This window comes from Stegodyphus dumicola, chromosome X1 (assembly GCF_044657685.1).
Source record: "Stegodyphus dumicola isolate Sdum_Otavi_A_Nest chromosome X1, ASM4465768v1".
Lineage (NCBI taxonomy): Eukaryota > Metazoa > Arthropoda > Arachnida > Araneae > Eresidae > Stegodyphus > Stegodyphus dumicola.
In genome coordinates this window covers 228,000,955-228,023,111 of record NC_140780.1, presented here as the reverse complement: position 1 = coordinate 228,023,111, position 22,157 = coordinate 228,000,955, and the positions used below count along the sequence as shown (strand labels likewise).

The 22,157-nt window shown below is 36.1% G+C and overlaps 1 protein-coding gene across 1 annotated transcript in view; it reads right to left on the bottom strand.

Moving 5' to 3' along the window:
* LOC118205098 (immunomodulatory peroxidase-like) overlaps positions 1–22,157 on the bottom strand; it is a 143,994-nt gene that overhangs the window by 5,212 nt on the left and 116,625 nt on the right. Inside the window, exons 13-15 of the mRNA XM_085808731.1 lie at positions 18,795–18,959; positions 18,318–18,520; positions 905–1,074 (exon numbers count right to left, since the gene is read on the bottom strand). Of these exons, the coding sequence (XP_085664857.1) occupies positions 905–1,074; positions 18,318–18,520; positions 18,795–18,959 (538 nt within the window). The remainder of the gene's footprint in view (positions 1–904; positions 1,075–18,317; positions 18,521–18,794; positions 18,960–22,157) is intronic.

The window sequence follows — 22,157 nt, the reverse complement described above, 5'->3', positions numbered from 1 at the left end:
AAGGAGAAGGAGCTACAATGCTCATTTCATTTCTGTTAAATTCAGTAAAAACATGGGCCAACTATAAATAAAAAAGAAATGACAGAATTCGGCCGTATCTGCAAGTCTTTCCTTCTTTTCAGCAAAGACAATGCCTGGGGGAAATCATTTTCATGCAAGATGGACACGTTGCTGTACGGGTGCAACATATGCTACGACAGAAATTCACAACAGAAAGAGTCATTAGCCGCTACTTTACAACTGCATGGCCACCTTGGTCGCCTGATCTTACCCCATGCGACTTCTGGCTATGAGGTTACCTTAAGTCCAAGGTCTATCAAGGAGTGGTCCAGGACCTGGCTACGTTGAAGGATAACATATCACGGACTGTACGGGAGATTCCTGCAGACATGTTACTGTCTGCTGTTGTGCATACTGTGCAGAGAATGCAATATGTGGTCCACAACAACGGCAGCCACATTGAAACTTATTTGAATGCAAAATAAAAGGTAATTTCCGTATTGATTTGCATTTGCTAACACTCTATTTTCTATTACACAGCGCCAAATATCCCCCTAGCGGTGACTTTGGGAACTAATTTTTTTTCGCGGAATCCTTCGTCCCCCGTCTTGTTTAATCTTCCTACAAAATGTGGCGTCATTCTCGCAAATAGATCGCGCTACAGAACACTGTGAGCACTGTCAGTTTAATTATGGCCACCCGTTTTGTATATATATATACATGCCTTCTATATAAATTCATTTCCTTAAAAGAAAGGAAGTAATCAAAAATACTGCTTTTATTCGAGTTATTATACATAAAAATTTTATATAATTCTGCTTTCTGTATGATCTATATTAATATCTTAAACTAGGAAAAAAATAGCATTGAAAGCTTAAACTACAAAAGCTCGTTTACAACTAACCTTCTGTAAATGATCCAGCTTGATTCTGATTTTCAAACCAGAAGCGGTCGCCTTTTCGAAGGTTTTGAAACTGCTTGCTAATGAGACAAAGATAGGTAGGTCCAAGTAACGATCCCTTCTCATGATATTCGCCTAATGCTCCAGGTATAATATCGATGTCATCAACAGACCTGAATGTTGAATATACATTTTTTACAATTTTAGTATAATCAGAAAATTAAACACGCAAACCTTATACTATAAATCGCAATAAGCAAAGTTGTAAATTAGCAGTTCAACGCGTTTCACGTTAGGAAAAATATAAAATATTTCAGTGCTTCAGATAAAGAATAGATTTATTGACTCAAGATTCCTCTTTCTTGAAATTTCAAACAAAGTCCAAATAAAGCTATTTGGTAGCTTTCATTTTCAAATTTGTATTGTATAGTTTTGAGCTCAACCATTAAGAATGGCATATGACTAGAATATTGTGTTAATTCTTTTCCATCCTATAAGCATTTTTAAGTAGACCTAAGTAAAGTACATTTCTCAATATATTATAGTTATTTTTTCTCCAAACCGATCATCTTCCTTATCTAAACGTTCAAACCCAGAAGGACAAACATTAACGTCAGAAATCGGAACAGTATAAGTAAACCGTTCAGTTTTTTTAATTCAGTTTCTTCTACTGCGTATACAAAAATGAAATTAACAGAAACAAGTACTTAGATGTCAATATTTCGTCGAGTATGTTCCAACGAAATGACAACATGTAAAAACCTTAATGTCGTACATTAATGTAAAAGTGAAAGACAAGCAACTGAAGAGTCACGTTCTTTAAACGTTAAGGATGAATGTGAGTTAGAGTTTTGATCATTAATTAAAGAAAAATTTTCATGCATGTGAAATCTCCAACAAATCTAATTCACAGACTGAAGACGTTCATTACACAATTTTGACAGCAAAGAGATTAAAACTTCATTTTCGGACAAAAATATAGGGCTCAGTGAATGATTTATAAACTTTGGTTTCAAACATAAGTTTCACGTTCCATAAAATACGAGATTTAAAGCCTTGCTCGCCTTGCTTAACCAATGTCTAACAAGTCACGAAAGAAGCTACATAAGAAATGCTACATACGATGTACCACAGAAGTTCATATCAGGAAAAGAGATTTTAAATACCGAAATACGAATTCTTTTAATAGGGGGAAAGAAGCGAAAGTTAAATGTCAATAAAATATGGGTAATTTTTGTAACTAGAATTACTAACTACTAAATATTTATGATCATTCGAGACGATAAAAAATGCTTCCATGTAATGCAGGGTTTCTTAAACTGTGGGTCGCCAAAAATTTTAGCAGTTTTGATATTTCTCTAACTTATCATAATAATTTTATAATTACCAAATATGTTAACACAATGTATTGAAAATAGATAAAGGTAAGACAATACAGACAAAGAAAAAGACGAAAACGTTTCGACGCATTCTTTTTATAATTTAAACTTTCATTTTTCTTGCTTTGCACGTGACGCTGTCATTTCGTCTATCACTTATTTAAATTTTTCACATTATTCTATGTCTTAAAATTAGAAATTAAAGTTAATGACCTGAAACTGCAGTAGTATATTACAGTTCAAGTGAAAAATTGACAGTTTCACTCACGCGTGTGTCGGATTTGCGCAATACTTATGCGGTCCCACAAAATTTTTGTAAATATTATTATTATATTGGGGGTCACGAAAAAATCTCAGTGATAAAAAGGGGTCGCGACCGAAAAAAGTTTAAGAAACTCTGAGTAATGAGTTGAAAGTTTTGTAACTACTTGGTCATTAATTTGTATTGAGAAATCTCTAGCAGTTATATCCGTTTTTATTTTCTGAGATCTTGGTCAAGAGAAGACTTGGACAAAAAAAAACTTTTAGTATACACACACACACACACACACACGCAAGCAAAAAAAAAAAAAAAAAAAAAAAAAAGAAATGGCATTTCGACAATATTTTTCTGGCTTCGATCAGTCCGGATTTATTACAATCTGCTTTGTAAACTTCAAAGGAAACTAAAGTTTAATTGAGCAAAATAAAAATTAATTCTAAAAAAAATGAAATATGCATCAAAATCATCAATTTATGCATCAAAAAATTCTTTTTCATGCATAAATTGTATATTTTCCCTTTATACAGATCAGTACTTTTATGCGTTCTTTTACGTTATGCAAAAAGATATGCACTTTTATTTTTATCTGGGGTTTCTCAAGCACAGGCCATTTATTTTTCATCCCTGACAGCTACGGCAAGAGAAGGTGTAGTGACTACCAACGCAGTGGAAATTGGACAATAATTTGGTTTCAGTGTGTTGAATTTCGTCATTCTAGTATTTGATTGCATGAAAGCGAACACTAATCAACTAGATAATGAAACGCTTATAAGCATAGAAGCACAATGGGCTTATGAGGAAGCACAACGTAAACGACTGCTACGTTGAAATGCCTGGAAGAGAATTAACAGCTGAACAACAATAAAAAATTATTGGAATAGTTGAAACATTGTCAGAGCTTATTATGGAAGCTAATCCAATATTGAACGTATCCTTAAAATTTATTGGACAATAAATGCAAATTATTGTGTCCAGACATCGACACAGCAGTTTTTAGAGAATAAAAAATTAATTACAAAAAATTTGAATTTTTGAAATTTGTTTCCAATAAAGATACTAGAATTCGTTAATCGTGTTTTTATTTATTGAGAAGGAGGAAGAAATAAAATTCTTTGACACTAATTATTTAATTTTGAATTATTTATTTATTATTATTTAGTTCCTCAATTAGTCCGGTTTCAGAAAGTCCGGGATATTGGTGGAATGAAATACCTATGCTATGCGAGGTTTTGCTACATTTTATATGATGGGGGGAAGGTAGAATGAAGCTTCACGACACACAGTGCTATTAAAATTAGATTCGTTACGTTTGATAAGAAGATTACGTCAAGGAGTGGAACTGAATTAGACAATTCTCTTTCAGAAATGAACTGAATAGCAAATAGTAAAATCTACTGAATTCATGACTGAGAGAACTTTAATTAGTCTTCACTGATGTCAAGTTATAAGGTATTGCTCTCGCCTTCTTAGCTTGCCTTCGTGGTGCCTTAGTGGTCTGCACGCTGGGGTCCGCGGTTCGATTCCCAGCGAAGGCGTTACTCATTTTTCATCTTGCCTGCTACAAATAAAACTAATGACTCTAGAGTGGCGGCAGAACTAAAAGGGTGGTGGATGATGATTCTCTGCCCCCAGGATTTGGGGATTGGATCCCCTAAACCTCAGTTGCCCTTTAAAATGGGGAGTATATAAGGTATTTCTCCCGCCTTCTTAGCGTGCCTTGGTGGTGTAGTGGTCTGCATACCGGGCGCTTATTCCAGAGGTCCGTGGTTCTATTCCCGGCTAAGGCGTTGCTCAGTTTTCAACTTTCCGGCTTTCAAAAATACCTAATGTCTCTACAGTGGTGCCCGAACTAAAAGGGTGGTGGATGATGATTCTCCACACCCAGGATTTCGCGATTGGGTCCCCTAGAAACCCCAGTCGCCCTTTAAAAGGGGGAGTATATAAGGTATTTCTCCCGCCTTCTTAGCATACCTTCGTGGTGTGGTGGTCTGCATGCTGGGCGAGCATTCCAGAGGTCCACGGTACGAATCCCGGCGAAGGCATTGCTCATTTTTCATCTTGCCTGCTTTTAAAAATACCTAATGTATCTACAAAGTATAGCAAATGCATCATCAACATAGCTGGTCCAAAATGAAATATTCAATGTTTTAATGTTTGCTTGGTTAACAGAACATTGAGAAAGAGAGATAAGTTTGTCACATTCGATAAATGAACTCCACAAGATCTTTTTATTAGGCATTTCAGGTCATAGGAACATAAGTGAATAAAGGATTTGAAAATTTTGAATCTAAACAGTTAGCTAGTGGGCAAAAAGCCGTAACTACATTCGAAGCAATTGGGAAGAATGGAATACCATTTTATGAAATTTGGGAAAAGCATACTAATTGGTACAATTTGCAGTTGGTGTGATAATTGATTTTTGTAACGGAATCGAATAAATATATACAAATTTAATTCATATAAGTTCATTCATTCCTATAAACAGTTGATTAAGTTTTGGGTAAAATAAGGCATCCAGAAGTGGGCTTTGCTTGAAGCCCATAAAAAGTCTGTTTACACTAACAGGAGCCTAAGAAAGGCGCTGGCTCCACTAAAGGAAGAATAGGGCACCCAGCATTTTTACCTCCTGCCAACCTATATACAAAGGTAAGGGAGGTTATCAGGTTCAATGTTCCGTCTTACTTTCTTCGGGAACATGCAAGGACCTGACTCGGAACAGAGAGCTTACTAAAGCTATGTTCGATAACTGTGGGAAGTAGACAGGATACACAAGAAGGGTATACAAAAGCCTTTATTTTTCTCTATTTACAATAATTTCCGTACTTCGGAATACAAAGACCCACTACTCGTGGTCTGAACGTAAGAATATAAAAATAAAACTAAACTCTAATTTAACTTTAAAATAATAAACGTGGAAGATTGGCCTTATATTAACAGGAAGCCGTATGTAGTACAGAGAACTGTGAACACTACAATACGTTTAAAGTTATCAAGAGGATTAAACCTCTGGCCTGGAAGGCAACCAGCAACTGAGTAAAACTTCTAAGGTAAGCGGCCTGCTTCGACTAACTGCTTCCTCTCTCTCGCTTGGCAAAAAGCCACAACTTAAATACTTGGCGTTCGCCAGACAAACTTTGCATAAATACATTAACGCTTATAATTCTGGCCGGAAGTAGAAAATAAGAAGTGATAGTAAAGATTTAAAATAAAATAAACGTTAGTAAAACTTAAGATCCTTACAAGGTAACGTTTTCGGTCAGAAATTTCGATAGCGAGTTTTCAACAAATAAGCAAGAAATAGATTCCCATGAAACATTTTAAATTATTTTTACAATCATGTCTGTCTCTGTCTATATATGTATCAGGATTTTTTCGTTCACAATAACTCTTATATGAAACTACCAAAAATTTCGATTTTCCGTTTTTAAGCTTTGTACATTCATATAAAGAGTTGGTTAGACGTTTGGGTAAAACTAGACAATCGGAAGTGGCACTTTAATGAAACCCATAAGAGTTTGTAATGGGAAACTGTATTAAAATGTAATCCAAAAGTTTTTAATTTTAATGCTTAAGACTTTTTATATCAATGGGAAAAACACATTAGATTTGGGATAAAATTGATAAACCGGAAGTCATACTTTACTTCAAACACTGAACAGACTGTTGTAAAAATTTTATTATGATATCAAAAACTTCTCAAATTTGGTATTTAAAATAGGTATGTGATTCAGAACAACGTATTACATTTAAAATTATTAAATGTGTTCTTGAAATAATGCCAAATACAACGAGAATGAGCTCACTGTAAAGACAAGCTCTCATTATGAAGCGATTATTAATGTATTACCCTCAATCCTCAAATTTGTGTTCGTATCACTTTTATGTTGAATCATTTTTCAAATAAAGGGTTATTGCCACCTAATGTTACAGCTATATTTTACTTTTAAAGAAATAATACATCCAATATCAATAATGTACTGAATGTAACAAAATACGACAATTAATTAACACCACTCTACTAGGAATTCTTAAGATATGCTGCTGATCTTATATTAGAAAATGGTAGAAGAAAAATTGTGTGTGGCGTGAACGCACTCAGCTCATCCTACAAGGTCAAAGTGGAAAGCCTCTTCCCTTACGTCCTCCCACAATGTGAAAGAAAGACCAAATTTTTCCGTATTTGCATGCAATACATTTATTGCGTGAGGTAGAAATGCATTCTTTAGCATAAAATTTGGCACAATTTTCTTTTATCTTTTAGGCAATTTTTATTAATGTTAAACAACGTGTAAACAATGTTTTTACCCAAAACACTGTGTACGGTGAAGTTTTTGATTGGTTTCCATGAGCTGATGTATTTCGTTAACTTTATTATTAAATAACTGTATATAACTAATATTACATTTACTTTGTTATTTTTGTTAATTGCTCATTATTTCGTCATATTGTAAGATAATAATAATAAAAATAATTGTAAGAATTATGTTAATTTTATTAACAGTTAAATTTCAAGTTAAAGTTCCTTTCCTGTCAAATTCTTAAATTCAACTTACTACATCCGGTCAGAACGTAGTTTTGGAATCACTCTGAATACTTAATGAGGAAGGGCGGTATTTAAACCGCGAAGTTCTACTTTCTGAGTGAGAGAGAATCAGAGTTTCTGATTTGCGCGCGTCTGCCTTTTGGCTACTCTCTCTCTCAAAGCTGTTATTACGCTCGGCTGTACTCAGGCCCTTGATAAGCTCAAATAGAGTTAAGGGGCCAACTCGATTAGAATCTTGATAGTTTCGGCTATATCTCTTTTTTTAGTAATCTTAGTTTTAGTTTATTTCTTAGTCTCTTAAGTTCAAGCCCAAGCGTCGGCTTTTATTGTACACTCCAAGACGGAGTTTTGTTAAATCTTATTGGAAAAATAATGGGTTAGTTACCCTTCAATCTTGTTGTTTCTTGTTACACGAACTTAAGCGATTATTCGCTAACTAGTTTTTAAGGTTACTCACTTTTGGCTGCAATTACACAGTGGTAAACCTCACATAATATCTGATCCACTTTTGTTCAATCTTTATTTGATATTAATCATTTATTATTTAATTTGGTTTAATCCTACTCAGTTTAAGACCAAGGCCATGGCAGGGAAGTTTGGAGAAAGATTTGCAAATTCTAAATAATACTTGTAAAGTTTCTTAGATAGTTTCGGCTAGTTTGCAATTTAAAAAACAAAAAATTAGAAACTCAACTGGATGGTTTTTGATTGCATTTAATTTGAAAAAAAAGTATAGATTTCTTAATTTTGCAATGCAGTAGCACATAAAGGTGACTTAAGAATTTCTGCCATTTGAGGCGTAGAGGTTGATAGAGGACGACAAATTGAAAAACGAAAAGTAGAAAAACAACCAGTACAGTGAGAAGCTAAATAAATTGAAGGATTAAAATAAAACAGTAAATGCGCGAAACTAAAAATATGCGACAGGCGTCTAGAAGTAACTAAAAAGTAAACTCGGGAACTATCAGATAATAATTCCAGTTCTTCTTGTTCTTAATATATTTCTTATATTAACGGATTTTCAGAACAACTCAAATGACATAAATTTTTAAACCGTCTTTAACTACTTTATAAATATAAGAAAATGCTATCCAGTTTCATTCACATTAAATGAAGTCAAAAATCTTTCCGTCAAGTCTTTAATATTCTTTTGAAACTGAAGCATTACTTCATTTCGTCATAAAAGCTATATCTTCGCAGCTATCTGAAAGTGAATTTAACTGTACAAACTTCCTCTAAAACTTCCAAATTATCTTCAACACTGGATGCAATGGAAAAAAGTCTTGTCTATAACTGAATCAGCACATCAACGTCGAAAAGCGATTCACGCATCGTAATTTCTGGAACAACTTTCATAGTTTCCCGATTTGAAATAATCCAAAAATATCCTCCCGCTTTAACTCTGATCCTATAGTTAATATCTGCAATGTTCATTTATGTGGGTCCTGAATATAGGTTTAAATCTTCACCAACTTCAAAGCCATCTTCTCTAAGAATTTCCTCGAATAAAGTCCAATGAAAGAAAAATTAAATTAAAGAAGTATAAGAAATACAAAAGAAACGTTTTGCAGTATTATGAAGTTTAATGTAAATTTCAGCCCTAAATCTTTAAATCCAAATCTAAATCCAAAAGAAAAATCTATTTTTCATGAAAGTATCTGTAGTCCAAATGTTATTATTCTTTAAATTCAAATCTAAATGCAAAAGAAAAATCTATTTTTTATGAAAGTATCTCTAGTCCGAACGTTATTATATTTCCTAATTTCGAAGTGGAAGTCTGATAGTTCTCATAGATAAGAAAGCAATACTGAAGGCATTGCTAAACCTTTTATGGAATTCTCTATAAATTCTTTTTTTTTTCAGATCTCTAGAAAATAAGAACTACCATTAGATATTCACATATTCTCTCCACGAAATTATTAAACTCATTTATCTCAACTACTGTTGAGAAAGCTCATTTGTTTTCCTAAATTTCACAAAACTTGTGTTACATTCGGCCATTGTTTCAAATCTAGATGCTGCACCTCACTGACTAGCTAAAAATTTAGTTTCCAGGTTTTCTCCAATACTAATCAACAATAGTTATAGTATTCAAAATTTTTGGAAGTTTGTCAGTATAAAGTTAAAAATACTTCTTATAATAAATCATTGTTTTTTAATAAATGTAAAATCACTATTCACTAAAGTTCCGATCAATGCTGAGTTGAAATGTCTAACAAAATTACCTTCTCATTTATAACTTGTAGGGTTTATATTTATTTTAACTAACATTTATTTTAAGTTTAAACTATCTTTCCTGTCAAGCCTTACTTTCCCCTGGAACTGCCAATGCCAGAATATGTAAATTTGAGTAGAACGCGCAAGCATTCAAATTATCAGCGGAAGTATTCTGATTTAAATAGGAAGGAAACAAGTTCGGTGTGTGATATTCTTACTGCACGAGCGCGGAGGTAGTTAGCGAGAATTGAAGAACCCCGCGTTGCGGCCTATGTGCTTGGCGGGAAGTAGTGGTAATCGTTCCAGTGAGCTTCAAGTCTGCTGAATTAGCAGCGGTATTGTAAAACGCGGTGAGTTAGTTATTTTAGAGAGCCTCGTAGTTAGAATCTTGTCTTTACTTTCTTTTCAGATTATTATTTTTATTTGACTGCCAAGTTGGCACAGTCTGTGAGCGTCAAGAGCACGCAATTGTAATTTTATTACGTTGAATAAAAAGGGACTTAAACCCTTCACAAGGCTCTATCTTTTATACAAATTTTCACAGTCACCTCTTGGTTGCGTGCAAGTTGGAGGCGCGCAACGTTATATTGGCGCCCGAACACTTATCGAACTGAAATGGCCGAAAATTGGATGGAAGCAGCTGGACAACACCAAGAAATGACAAGTCAGTTAGAAGGATTTGGATACCTGGTCCAGACTTTGAGAGCATCAATCAAGCCAAACGTCCATTTCGACGGAAAAAATTCGGTGGCGGTATTTCTCGAAGGTCTAGAAAACCACTTTCAGCTCTACCCGGTGCCTGAAAGACAAAAAGTTGCCATCGCCACATCAGCACTAAGAGGACAGGCCGCGCTATGGTGGAAAAACATTGGAAAATTTCTACTACGTGAATTTGGAAGCCCGACGTATACATTTGAAAATTTCAAAAAATCGTTAGTAAAGGCCTTCCCCATAGTGAAAGATTGCGCACGGCTGGAAGCCGAACTATATAGTTTCTACCAACGGGATACAGCAGAATTGACGGACTTTACTTTACGAAAAATCAAGCTAACGGATATGCTGTATGGAAAAAAACCCGATGCGGAGATTATTGAAATAATATTACCAAGATTGTTACCCGCTGTTCAAGACTACTTTGAAATTAGAAACCCAAGCACATTGCAGGAACTTTTCGAATTGGCGGTGAAGTTTCAAAATCGCAGAATAGCGGAAAGAGCGAGAGGGGAAACATATTCTCAAAGTACCCGAAGGAAGGAGGAAACCAGAAATGGAAATCGCTCGTATGGGGGAAAGAACTATCAAGCTAACGCATCGAAACTCGAAGGTCAAGGCCCAAAAAGAAAATTTGAAAATAAACATCCGCGTACCCAGAAGACACAGATTGAAAAGAAAGCTTTAAACGAGTAGAGGGGCCTGTGAAAGGGAGGGTCCAGACCCCGGAAGTTTTAAAAAAACCCTCAAATAGACATTTAAACACGGTCATCGTAAAAAACTCACAGCTACCAATTATACAAGTCCTGGTTGGCGATGTACCAGTAGAAGCCCTCATCGATACAGGAGCAGAAGGAAATTTTATGAGTGAAAATTTCTTCAAAAAGAATTTTTATAGGATACGACTATTTAAAACCAGAAATACGGAAATTATAGCGGCGCAAGGAAAAACATGTCACTGCATCGGGAAATTATCATTAAACTTACAGGTAAAAGAGGAAAGTCTCAAAGTATTAATTTTTGTGGTGAAAGACCTGCAACACTCTCTTATTTTAGGTATGGACTTTCTAAGGGCCGCGAGGGCCAAATTAAATTTTCAAGATAGTTCCGTGGTGTTGGAGATGGACCAGAGGGTGGTGGAACCTGTGGAGACACCTCAATTGGACCTTAGCCATCTGAATGACCATGAAAGTAAAGCAATCCAGCAAGTGGTGAGTAATTTTTCTCATTTGTTTTCAGAAAAACCAGGAAACTGCCAAATCGTGACTCACAAGATTCAATTAAATGCCGAAAAACCTTGTAGGACTAAACCGTATCGTTATGATAAACAAAAAGACTTAATCATCGAAGAACATATTCAGGAGATGTTAAAGAATAAAATAATAACGCCCATAAATAGTGAGTACGCGAGTCCAATCGTACTATGTAGGAAAAAGAACGAGTTTCCTCCTTCGGATAAAAGGGCTTAGAGGTTTGCTATTGATTACAGAAAACTAAATAGTATTACTAAATTTCCAGTTTACCCTTTGCCGGTTATAGACGAGATCATTAGACAGATCAAATCGACAAGATATATGTCTACTTTGGACTTAACTTCTGGCTACTATCAAACAGCTATGAGACCCGAAGATATACACAAAACCGCGTTTATAACAAAATCGGGCACTTATGCATTTTTACGCATGCCCTTTGGGTTGTGTGGGGCCCCATCAACATTCCAGAGAGCTATGGACATTGTTCTAAAGCCTGTCCTAGGAAAATCAACTTTAATTTATCTAGATGATATAATTATAACGAGTAGTACGTTGGAACAACACATTAATGACCTCGAACAAGTTTTTAAATTATTAAAAGAGGCCGGTCTTACAATTAACGCCTCAAAATGCAAGTTCGCAACTAAAGAACTTAAATATCTCGGTTATAAAATTTCGCAAAAGGGTATAGAAACGCAAGATTCCAAAATAAAAGCTATTAAGAATTTCCCACCGCCCAACACCGCCAAGAAACTTTCATCTTTCCTTGGGTTATGTTCTTACTATCGATCTTTCATAAAAGATTTCGCTAATATTGTTGAACCACTCTTAGTAATCAAAAGAAAAAAGAGTAAATTTACGTGGACAGCGGAAGCTAACACAGCTTTTGAAAGATTAAAAGAAACGCTTATTAATGCCCCTGTTTTAAAATTCCCTGAGGGGGACGAAAACCTGGAAATTGCAGCAGATGCGTCAGACTATGCGGTGGGTGCGGTTCTTATGCAAAATAACCATCCGCTGGCATTTTTTAGTAAAACATTGAATCAGACACAAAGGAATTATACAGCTACAGAAAGAGAAACATTAGCCGTATTAATGGCTGTACACAAATTTCGAGTTTATTTCGGCAAATCGCCAGTAACAGTCTTTTCGGATCATGCGGCTGTTGGTAGACTTTACTCGGGGAAAAATCTAACGCCCAGGTTAATAAGATGGGCTTTAAAACTCCAAGAATATAATATCACAATAAAATATAAACCGGGTAAGGAAAACAATGTAGCTGACGCACTTTCTCGTATAAAACTGGACGATGAAGGAAATTAACTTAAATGCGCTGTGTTGACTTCAAAAATTTTAGATTCTAGAGATACGGTTATTACTGAACTGAAAGCTGATCCTGAATTTGGAAATATCTATGCTTATTTGAAAGACCCCGAAAGCTTTGAGCATACAGATATCGATGCGATAAGAAATAGAGCACAAAACTATGAAATAATAGATAATTTATTATTTTATACGAAAACAATAAACGAAAATCTTGAGTATAAGCCAGTCATCCCAGCCTCGCTTCGATTAAGCATTTTGAAGGAGTTGCACGAAGAAAAAACAGCGGGCCACCTCGGGGTCAGAAAGACTATAAAAAGGGTACGCAAGGCGGTATATTTCCCGCAATTATACAAAATAGTAACGGCGTATGTCAGGTCCTGCAATCAATGTCAGTTAATAAATGATATTAATTACAGCCCGGCCGGGTACTTAAATAGCATTCGCGCTACATTTCCGAATGAAATTTTAGGCATAGATCTCCTTGGTCCCTTCCCCCAGAGCGAGTTAAATAAAAATCGTTTTCTTTTAGTAACAGTAGATCATTTTTCAAAATGGATAGAAATTGTTCCACTTAAACGCGCGTCAGCCAAAACAGTCGCAGATGCATTCTTACACAGATACATTTTAAAATACGGTGCACCGATAAAAGTCATTAGCGATAACGGAAAACAATTCATTAGTCAAATATTTGAAAACATATGCAATGGACTTGGCATACGCCATATCAAAATGGTTCCGTATAGACCACAGGCTAACATAGCAGAAAGAGTTAATAAAAACATAGTAAAAATAATTCGCAGTTACGTGAGCACACATCACAAGCGCTGTGATGGCTACATAAATGAATTAGCTTATGCTTTAAGAACGGCACATCATGATACTACGGGAAAAACTCCAGCAGAATTATTTTTAGGCAGAAAGTTAATTACGCCTTTAGATAAATTATTCTTTGTGCAACAAAGAGAGCAGGAGTTTAAACAAAAAGATGTGCAAAAGCTGATTGATCAGGCGCTTAAAACCTCGGATACGGCAAGAAATAGGCAGAAACTTTATTATGATAGAAAACGCCGTGAAGCAGATTTTAAAGTTGGGGATAAAGTATTGAAGTGGAAATTTTCTTTATCAAGTGCCCCAGACAATTTTATGGCAAAGCTAGCTCCAAAGTTTGAAGGCCCCTATGTAATTCAGGAAATCAAAGGGGTAGTATTATATCTTAAGAACGACAGAGGGGAAATCTGTAAAGCAAGTCCCGACCAGGTGAAAAAATACTATAATCCAAATGATTTTGAAATCCTTAAAAGTTTCTTGCAGGACTCAAGTCTAAACGAAGTAGAAGGTTCAAACACTACAACAACTATTCCACCACCCAAGAAACAGAGAAGTGAAGAGAGACCTAGCACTTCTACAACCCGGACTTCGGTATCAAAAAGAAAAAATGATTTTCAAACTCCAGCGTTTAAGAAAAACAAAAATACAGATGAACCGGGTAAAGAAACCGTGGTAAAGAGAAAAACACCACCTACAAAGGATAGCAGGAGAAATTACACATCAAGGAAAACGCGCACACGGCCACAGAGTCAGGTGCCAGCAAGGCCGCCGTTCTGGAAACTGAAACGCCAACAAAAGGCACAAAAATACGACGAACAGAAGAAATTCAAGAACGACTCCAGACCGGAGGACGTCAAGACCAGCCGTCCCAAGGAGAAACGGGAAGGACAACAACCAGACGATTACTCCGCCAAGAGGCCAGCATGTAGAGGACGCAAAAGAAAAAGCAACGTGGACGACACTCGGAGATCAGTAAGGAGAAGATTGACATCCATGAAACCTCTAACTTGGGATCAATTTTGCCAAAAACGGATGACGGAGTTTCAAGCATCGAAAACTCAAAGATAAGTTAAAACCTTCTATAAATTTTTTTTTCTCCTTTGTTCCGAAATGTTATGCATAAGTACGAAGTTCTATGTTTTGACGAAAGTCAATATGTCTCGGTTGAGACTTAGTTTTGTTTTACTTTATTTAGCTAAGGCAAAAGTATTATTTTCTTTGAGTGTAAAAGCTAAAAACAAGCATTTTCTGTTGGTCAAAAGACTAATTCTGTTATGTTAAAGCCAAAATTTGGCCGAAGATAAAAATAACTTCGTATTCTTGTATTAATAAGAATTTTACTTTCAGTGCCGCCAGCTTGGCGAAGAATGAGTAAAGTAAAAATTTATTTTCTCTTATTCATTTTATGGTAAATTGTAAAAAGCATATGTATTAAAATTTTGTAAATGTATGTAAATACTTAAATGTTATGTGAAAGTAGAATTTAGTCTAGAAGCATAAAATTGTAGATGCTAAAAGTGAATGCTTAAAAGCAATGAAGTCAAAATTTAAGTAGTAAATTGTAGATAAAGTCATGCTTTAGAGCGAAAGCCTGCATGTTTAAAGACGAATGAGGGGGAAGTTAGAATGAATGTGTTTTGTAGGGTTCTCCACCTACATTTGAATTTTTAAGAATATTAAAGTAGCTCATTGAGTTGTAGAATGTCGAGTAAGGTGTGTCTATTTGGTCGTTGAATTCTAACAAATCATGGTGGTTAGGGGAAGTGTTGTAAGACTAAAACACGAATATTCCCGTTTGACACCACACACGGTGGAGAGCCAGGGTAAAGTTAAATTAATGCTTGAAAAATTGAATGAATGTGAAGTAAGCAATAACTAAGAAAAACGAATCGTTTAAAAACAAAAATTTATTGTGTCAAGAAAGTGTAAATTATAATGTATGTAGAAAGATACTGATACTTATTCCTTCCAGATGCTGGAAGGAAAGACCAAGATTGATTGATGAAGTCCAGGAAAAGTTGCTGTAAGAAGAAAGTTATAACGAGCAACAGAATTTTAGTATATAATTGTTACATAAGATTTTTTTTGTGTAAACGAGGTTCTCGCCAGTTAGTTCAGAATTAGAGAAACTTACAACAGGTCGTTTGTAGGACCTGCTTCCAAGTTTTCCAAATTCTGGCAGCGGCAAATGTAGGGTTTATATTTATTTTAACTAACATTTATTTTAAGTTCTATCTTTCCTGTCAAGCCTTACTTTCCCCTGGAACTGCCAATGCCAGAATATGTAAATTTGAGTAGAACGCGCAAGCATTCAAATTATCAGCGGAAGTAGTATGATTTAATTAGAAGGAAACAAGTTCGGTGAGAGAGTTATTCTTACTTAGCGAGCGCGGAGGTAGAAATCGAGAATTGAAGCACCCCGCGTTGCGGCCTATGTGCTTGGCGGGAAGTAGTTGCAATTGTTCCAGTGAGCCTCAAGTCTGCTGAATTAGCAGAGATATTGTAAAACGCGGTGAGTTAGTTATTTTAGAGAGCCTCGTAGTTAGAATCTTGTCTTTACTTTCTTTTTCAGGTTATTATTTTTGTTTGACTGCCTAGTTGGCACAGTTTGTAAGCGTCAAGAGGACGCAGTTGTAATTTAGTACGTTGAATAAAAAGGGACTTAAACCCTTCACAAGGCTCTATCTTTTATACAAGTTTTCACAGTCACCTCTTGGTTGCGTGCAAGTTGGAGGCGCGCAACGTTATAAACTGATAGACTATAGCTCCGCACAGGTTTTCTCGCTGGTGTTTAAATACATTATTAATAGGGGGACAGGAAAGTAATGTCGCTTTCTTACATTAAATTCAAACGAATACATTTTTAACAAGTTTTTATTTTTAATCAATAATATAATCACCCTCGTTATTAACAACCTTTGTCATCTAATGTGCAGAGTTTCAATCCCGGACCGATAAAAATCAATTGGTTTTGGAGTAAAATATCTCGAGAGGACATTTTGGACATCATCCAAATTTTCAAATTTTTTGCCACTAAGAAAATGTTGTAGGGATCCGAAAGATGGAAATTCAATGCTGCGATATCGGCCGAGTATGGTGGGTGAGTATGGCAGTACCTCTCACCCCAAGTCATTAATTTTTTCCAGTGTTCGTCTTGCACAGTGCGGTCTTGCATTGTCGTGTTGCAGAATGACGCCTTTTCTGTTGACAATTGATATTTTTCTATTAAAGATTAGTGCACTCCATCCAATTGTTCACAATAAAGGTCTGCATTAACAGTTTGTCCAGGTTTCAGCAATTCAAAATTAATAATTCCGCGAATACTCCATCAAACACACAGGAGCGCCTTTTCGGGATGTAAACCCTTTGTAACCCCTATTAAAACTGCTTTTTGAGTTTTGGATTATAAGACTTATTTTTTTGTCTAATCAAACGATCAAACGTTCGACTAATCAAACGATTAAAAAACGGTTCTGTATGGTGCTGTTGAAGCAATACGTTGCATGTGATGGATAGGTTGGCTTTGTTCTTTTCGGACAAATTATGGGGGACTCGAACACCTGCTTTGCTTACTTTTCCATTCTGCTTTAAATGTTCTTGGATGGTCGACCAAGGTTGGTTAAGAGTGTTTGACATGGATTTGCTTCCACTTCTGCCCTTAGCATGTTGTTGTCGACATGCGCAGAAACGACATTACTTTCCGGTCCTCCTATTATAATTCAAAATTATTTAAAATACTAAATTCTCCATTTTGGGTTCGTTATAATGATGATGACATATTTGCTCTGTTTGATGGAATTAAAGGAGATTTAAATTCCCCGAGTTATAAATTCAATAGATCATGCAGTTCAATTCGTAAGGAATTATCGCAATCCCCAGCGTGTTTTCTCTTTTGTAGCAAGGGGGTTAGCACGTGCATCTAGAACAAGGAAGATCACTGGCTCGAAACCCGGTGACGGCACAATTGATTTTCATGTTTTCTGCTTCGCAAAGAACATAACGGTGCACAAAATTTCTTTTTTAAGACTCTGTTCCTTGACACGCAAAGAGGCTATTTCAGCGCCGCTCTGTATTAGAAACCTTATGCAGTCTACTTTTCATCTCATGCGAAAGCGTGTCATTAAAAAACCGTGTCATCGTAGTCTCTACAGAAAATTGGCTTCATTTTGGTCATCTTTTCTGCACACTCAGATTTTCAGATTTTGCTCCTTTAAGTCAGCTCTGTATTGGGAGCTCGATGTTTAACAGCGACTACAAGTGGTTAAAATTTTCATCTCTTAACCAGAATAATAATAATAATAATAATAATAATAATAATAATAATAAATAAATAAATAAATAAATAAATAAATAAATAAAAATAAAAAAATAAAAGCCATCTTTTAGTTTCGAATGATCATAGCAAATTAGTGGCTGTTTCATCTCTTCCTAGGATATGATACAAAACTTCACATATTTTTTATATGTTTAACTAGTGTATCATTTTAGTTCTAAAATTAAATTAGTAGGTGAGTTCTTTGAAATCACTATTCCTAGCATGTATTCCTGTGGTATCTTGTGAAAGTTTTACGCATAGCAATTACGCCACACTGGCAGTGGCGTAATTTGAGTGGTCAAACAATCTGATGTGATCTGTGGCTGATGTGAGTTGGTCAAACAATCTGAAGGCCTAAATTTAGCATGTAATTGATACTTTTAATTTACTGTTTAATTAAAAAAATTAGTTGTAATATTTTACTTAAGGCAGGCAGGTTTTGTGAAAAAAAGCTTTTATATATGCTGTAAACAGGTGTTCTCATATAACATATTTCAGTGTAGTCTGTAGTAAATGAAATATTATATAAATTTGCGAAGAGGATTATAACATAAGATTTTTTTTCCTGTGTTTTTTACTTACATGTACATTTCTCTCAGTTCGTCAACCCGATTCTTGTCCATAATTTCGTAAAGATCTTCCCATGTGTTTACTTCTGATAAACCGCAAAATTGACGCCATCTTGTATAAGAAGGTAAACCGTGATCCCTTCCTCTCTGAATTGATATTGCAGTTAAATCATAACCATGATCCTCATAATAAAGCTGTAACAATCTGCCGCGTACCTGAAAATAATGAATGTAGTTGTACAAGGCTATTTCTATTAGCATATTAGTATTATTCTATAGCCTCGAGTAAACAATGCATTTTGTTTTATTACCTGTCATCTGTAAAATATTACTGTATTATAAATATGGTGTTATAATTGCAATAAAAACATTACTGATAGATTTTTATATAATTAGAAGGCTATAAAACTTATTAATATAATAAATATAAAACAATAACAAAACACCGATACTATATAAAAAAGTATAAGTAAACGTTCAATAACTTTACTTCTGTTGTAGTGTAAGGTTGTACTTGATGTGTTCTTTGCGACGCCATACCCCGTATAACGTCATCTATTCCACCTTTGTAAAGAATGCTTGGATTCATATAAGTTTTGTGTAGAGGAATTTTACTTCGCAGTTCATAGCCTGGACCTCTGAGCTCCAGGATACCCTAAAAGTAATAATCAGAATTTAAAATGATATTAAGAATAAATAAGACTCGCATAGGGGTAAATGTAGGAAAAAGACATTTTTTAAATAATTTTAGTATATCACGGACAAAATTTCAACCAAATAATTTCTAATTTGAAATATATTTAAATTTTCGTTCAGATCTAGCGAATATTTTCAAAATGAAAAAAATATTTGTTTCAGGAAGAAGCTATATATTTTGAAGTACACAATATAAATTAGAGGGATGGGCAGATGGGAACAATTTATATGAAATAGCTATGCAATTATTCGCGTTTGTTCTGTGCTTAAGTTGTAAAATTTCAATCTTCTTCACGATTCAAAGCCGGTATCTCCAATCTGAAAATTAAGTGTGTAGAGATATTAGGTATTTTTTTAAAGCAGGAAAAATGAAAAATGTGCAATACCCTCTCCGGGACTCGAACCACGGACTTCTCGAATACCCGTCGAGCGTGCTGACCACTACACCACGAAGGCATGCTAAGAAGGCGGGAGAAATACCTTATATACCCCCCTTTTAAAGGGCAACTGGGAAAAAGAACCCAATCGCCAAATCCTGATGGTGGGGAATCATCTTCCACCACCTTTTTTTATTTCGAGCGCCACTGTAGAGACATTAGGTAGGTATGTTTTTTAAATCGGGAAAGAAGAAAAATGTGCAGTGTCCTCGCCGGAACTCGAACTACGGACCTCTCGAATACGCGTTTAGCGTGCTGACTTCTACACCACGAAGGCATGCTAAGAAGGCAGGAGAAATACTTTATAAGCGTTTTCATAACATATATTATTCGTAAATATTTCGTTTGCCTTGAAATTATTATTTGTTACATACTTCTGTTAAGCCAAAAGTGTTACCTACCTGTAACACAAGTTGGGTCAATTGTTAATTTTGTGTTTGAATAAAAGTGTCTTATACACCCTTCTTCTGATCTCCGTTTAGTTTCACAAAGGCTCGAAGGTAATTCTTCAAAAGTCCTTTTAAAAGTTTTTGATCCCAAAACACCATAAACTTTATACACTGATAATCTTATTTCGGACTTAACCTTAATAAAGCAGTAGCCCTTGCATATTTCCAAACAGTAGCCTTTTTTCCCCTATTCAATAGAAAAATCAACTGATTCTTCCGGGTACATCGGTGCGACTTTTAGTTAGGGAAAGGATAAATTGCTACAACTGCAGTTTTTAAAGTACTTACGCTCAGACGTTTTATATGATTTTTTTAATGAAGAGATGGCATCTGCTGAAGTACCTTTCTCAATTATTACATTTCTTAAACATCAGATGACAATTCTTAGACGATATTTAGTTCGGTTTATTTGATTATGAGAAAGCAAGTGAGTGCTACCTGCTTAAGGGACGGAATGCCTTCGTGGATGAATTTCTAACGGAAACTAGATTGTACAAATTTTGCGCAAGAGGGAAAATATGAAACGACTATGCTTTTTCATTATTCAACGACCATTGTACGTGACCTAGGTCGAATTCCAGAGCTTTGCAATTTTATTGTTCGATGGGCTGTTATAGACAAGGAGTTCCCGCAACAACTATTGGTTCACCTGATGACATACACTGGTGTGCAAAAATTAAGGACGAAGTCGAAAAATTAGCATATCAGCTGAACGAAGAGGCAGAGCGTACAGAAAGACCAATCAGGAGATTAAGTAAGGTGATGTACGGTAGCACATGCGCAGATATGCAAGTACACGTAATGGGGGAGTGTCTGAGTAGTATAAAGCATGTTGTCGGTGTAAGATCAGTATTTCTGACAAAGAGATTGCACGCCGTATAGCAGTTAAAATCACACCGAGTTGCTGCCTCAGTGAGGAATGGCGAATAATCAATCTGTTAGACGACATCAGGATGCTTTTACCCGAGGTCGAATCATTGAGAATTTGGAGGAAGGCCGCAGTGTGACAAGTGTGGCTGCAGAGTTCGGAATTGCTCACAGCATCGTTTCACGACATTGGAGACAATTTCAAACTACAGGTACAGCTATCCGGGGGTTTAGTAGTGGTCGTCCACGAGGAACCGCACCCGCAGATGACCGGTATATTGCCTTACAGGCCAGAAGAAACGGGCGGCAGACAGCGGAGAAAACGCTAGACACAGGACACAGGCGACTGGACGACCGATATCGCGTTTTACCGTGGCCAGAAGACTGCACGGTGGTGGTCTGTTTGCACGACGCCCTGTACGGTGTGTACCTCTAACGCCTGCCCTTCGGAGAAGGCGTTCTCTGTGGTGCCGGGAACACCGGAATTGGAGAGACAATGAATGGAGACGAGTACTCTTTACAGATGAGAGCAGATTCAGTCTGAGTAGCGATTCTCATCGCATACTCATCTGGAGAGAGCGGGGAAGCCGCAATCATCCCTCGAACATCATTGAAAGGGACAGGTATGGAGGTGGCGGTGTTCTCGTTTGGGGAGGCATCATGCTTGGTAGTCGTACAGACCTTCACATCTTCGACGCAGGTTCAGTCAACGGGACCCGTTATTGTAACGACATTCTTCTTCCATATGTGCGTCTTTTTAGAGGCGCTATGGGTCCGCAGTTCCTTTTCATGGACGACAATGCACCATGTCATCGCACAGTAGCTGCCGAACAGCTCTTAGAGAGTGAGGGTTTTGAACGTATGGATTGGCCGGCACGATCTCCGGATCTCAATCCCATCGAGCATGTATGGGATTTTCTAGGCAGACGCTTGGCAGCTCGTACCTTACCACCAGTAACGATTCCGGAGCTTCGATTGGTGCTGCAAGACGAATGGGCAGCAATGCCTCAACAACTCATTGACACCCTCATTCTCAGCATGTGAAACCTGCCTAGCAGTCAGGGGAGATCATATCCCCTATTAAAGACCGGATGTTTCTTGTTGGACACCCATCACAGGGATGTTTCGGCCTTCAGTCGCATTGCGCTCCATGCTACGTTTTCAATAAAGCTTCTTTTTATCCCTCTGATTTCTCTTTTAGTAAGTGTTGCTTTCATTACTCATGTCCTTACGTATTGGGGATCTTACGGTATTAAATGTGTTGATTTGGAAAGCTTTTGTACAAAGTTATATTAAAAAAAACCGTCTCGTCCTTAATTTTTGCACACCAGTGTATATTACCTTGGAAGTACTGCTGAATGACTGCAGGAAATAAAATACATTCATAGCAAAATGTAATTATGC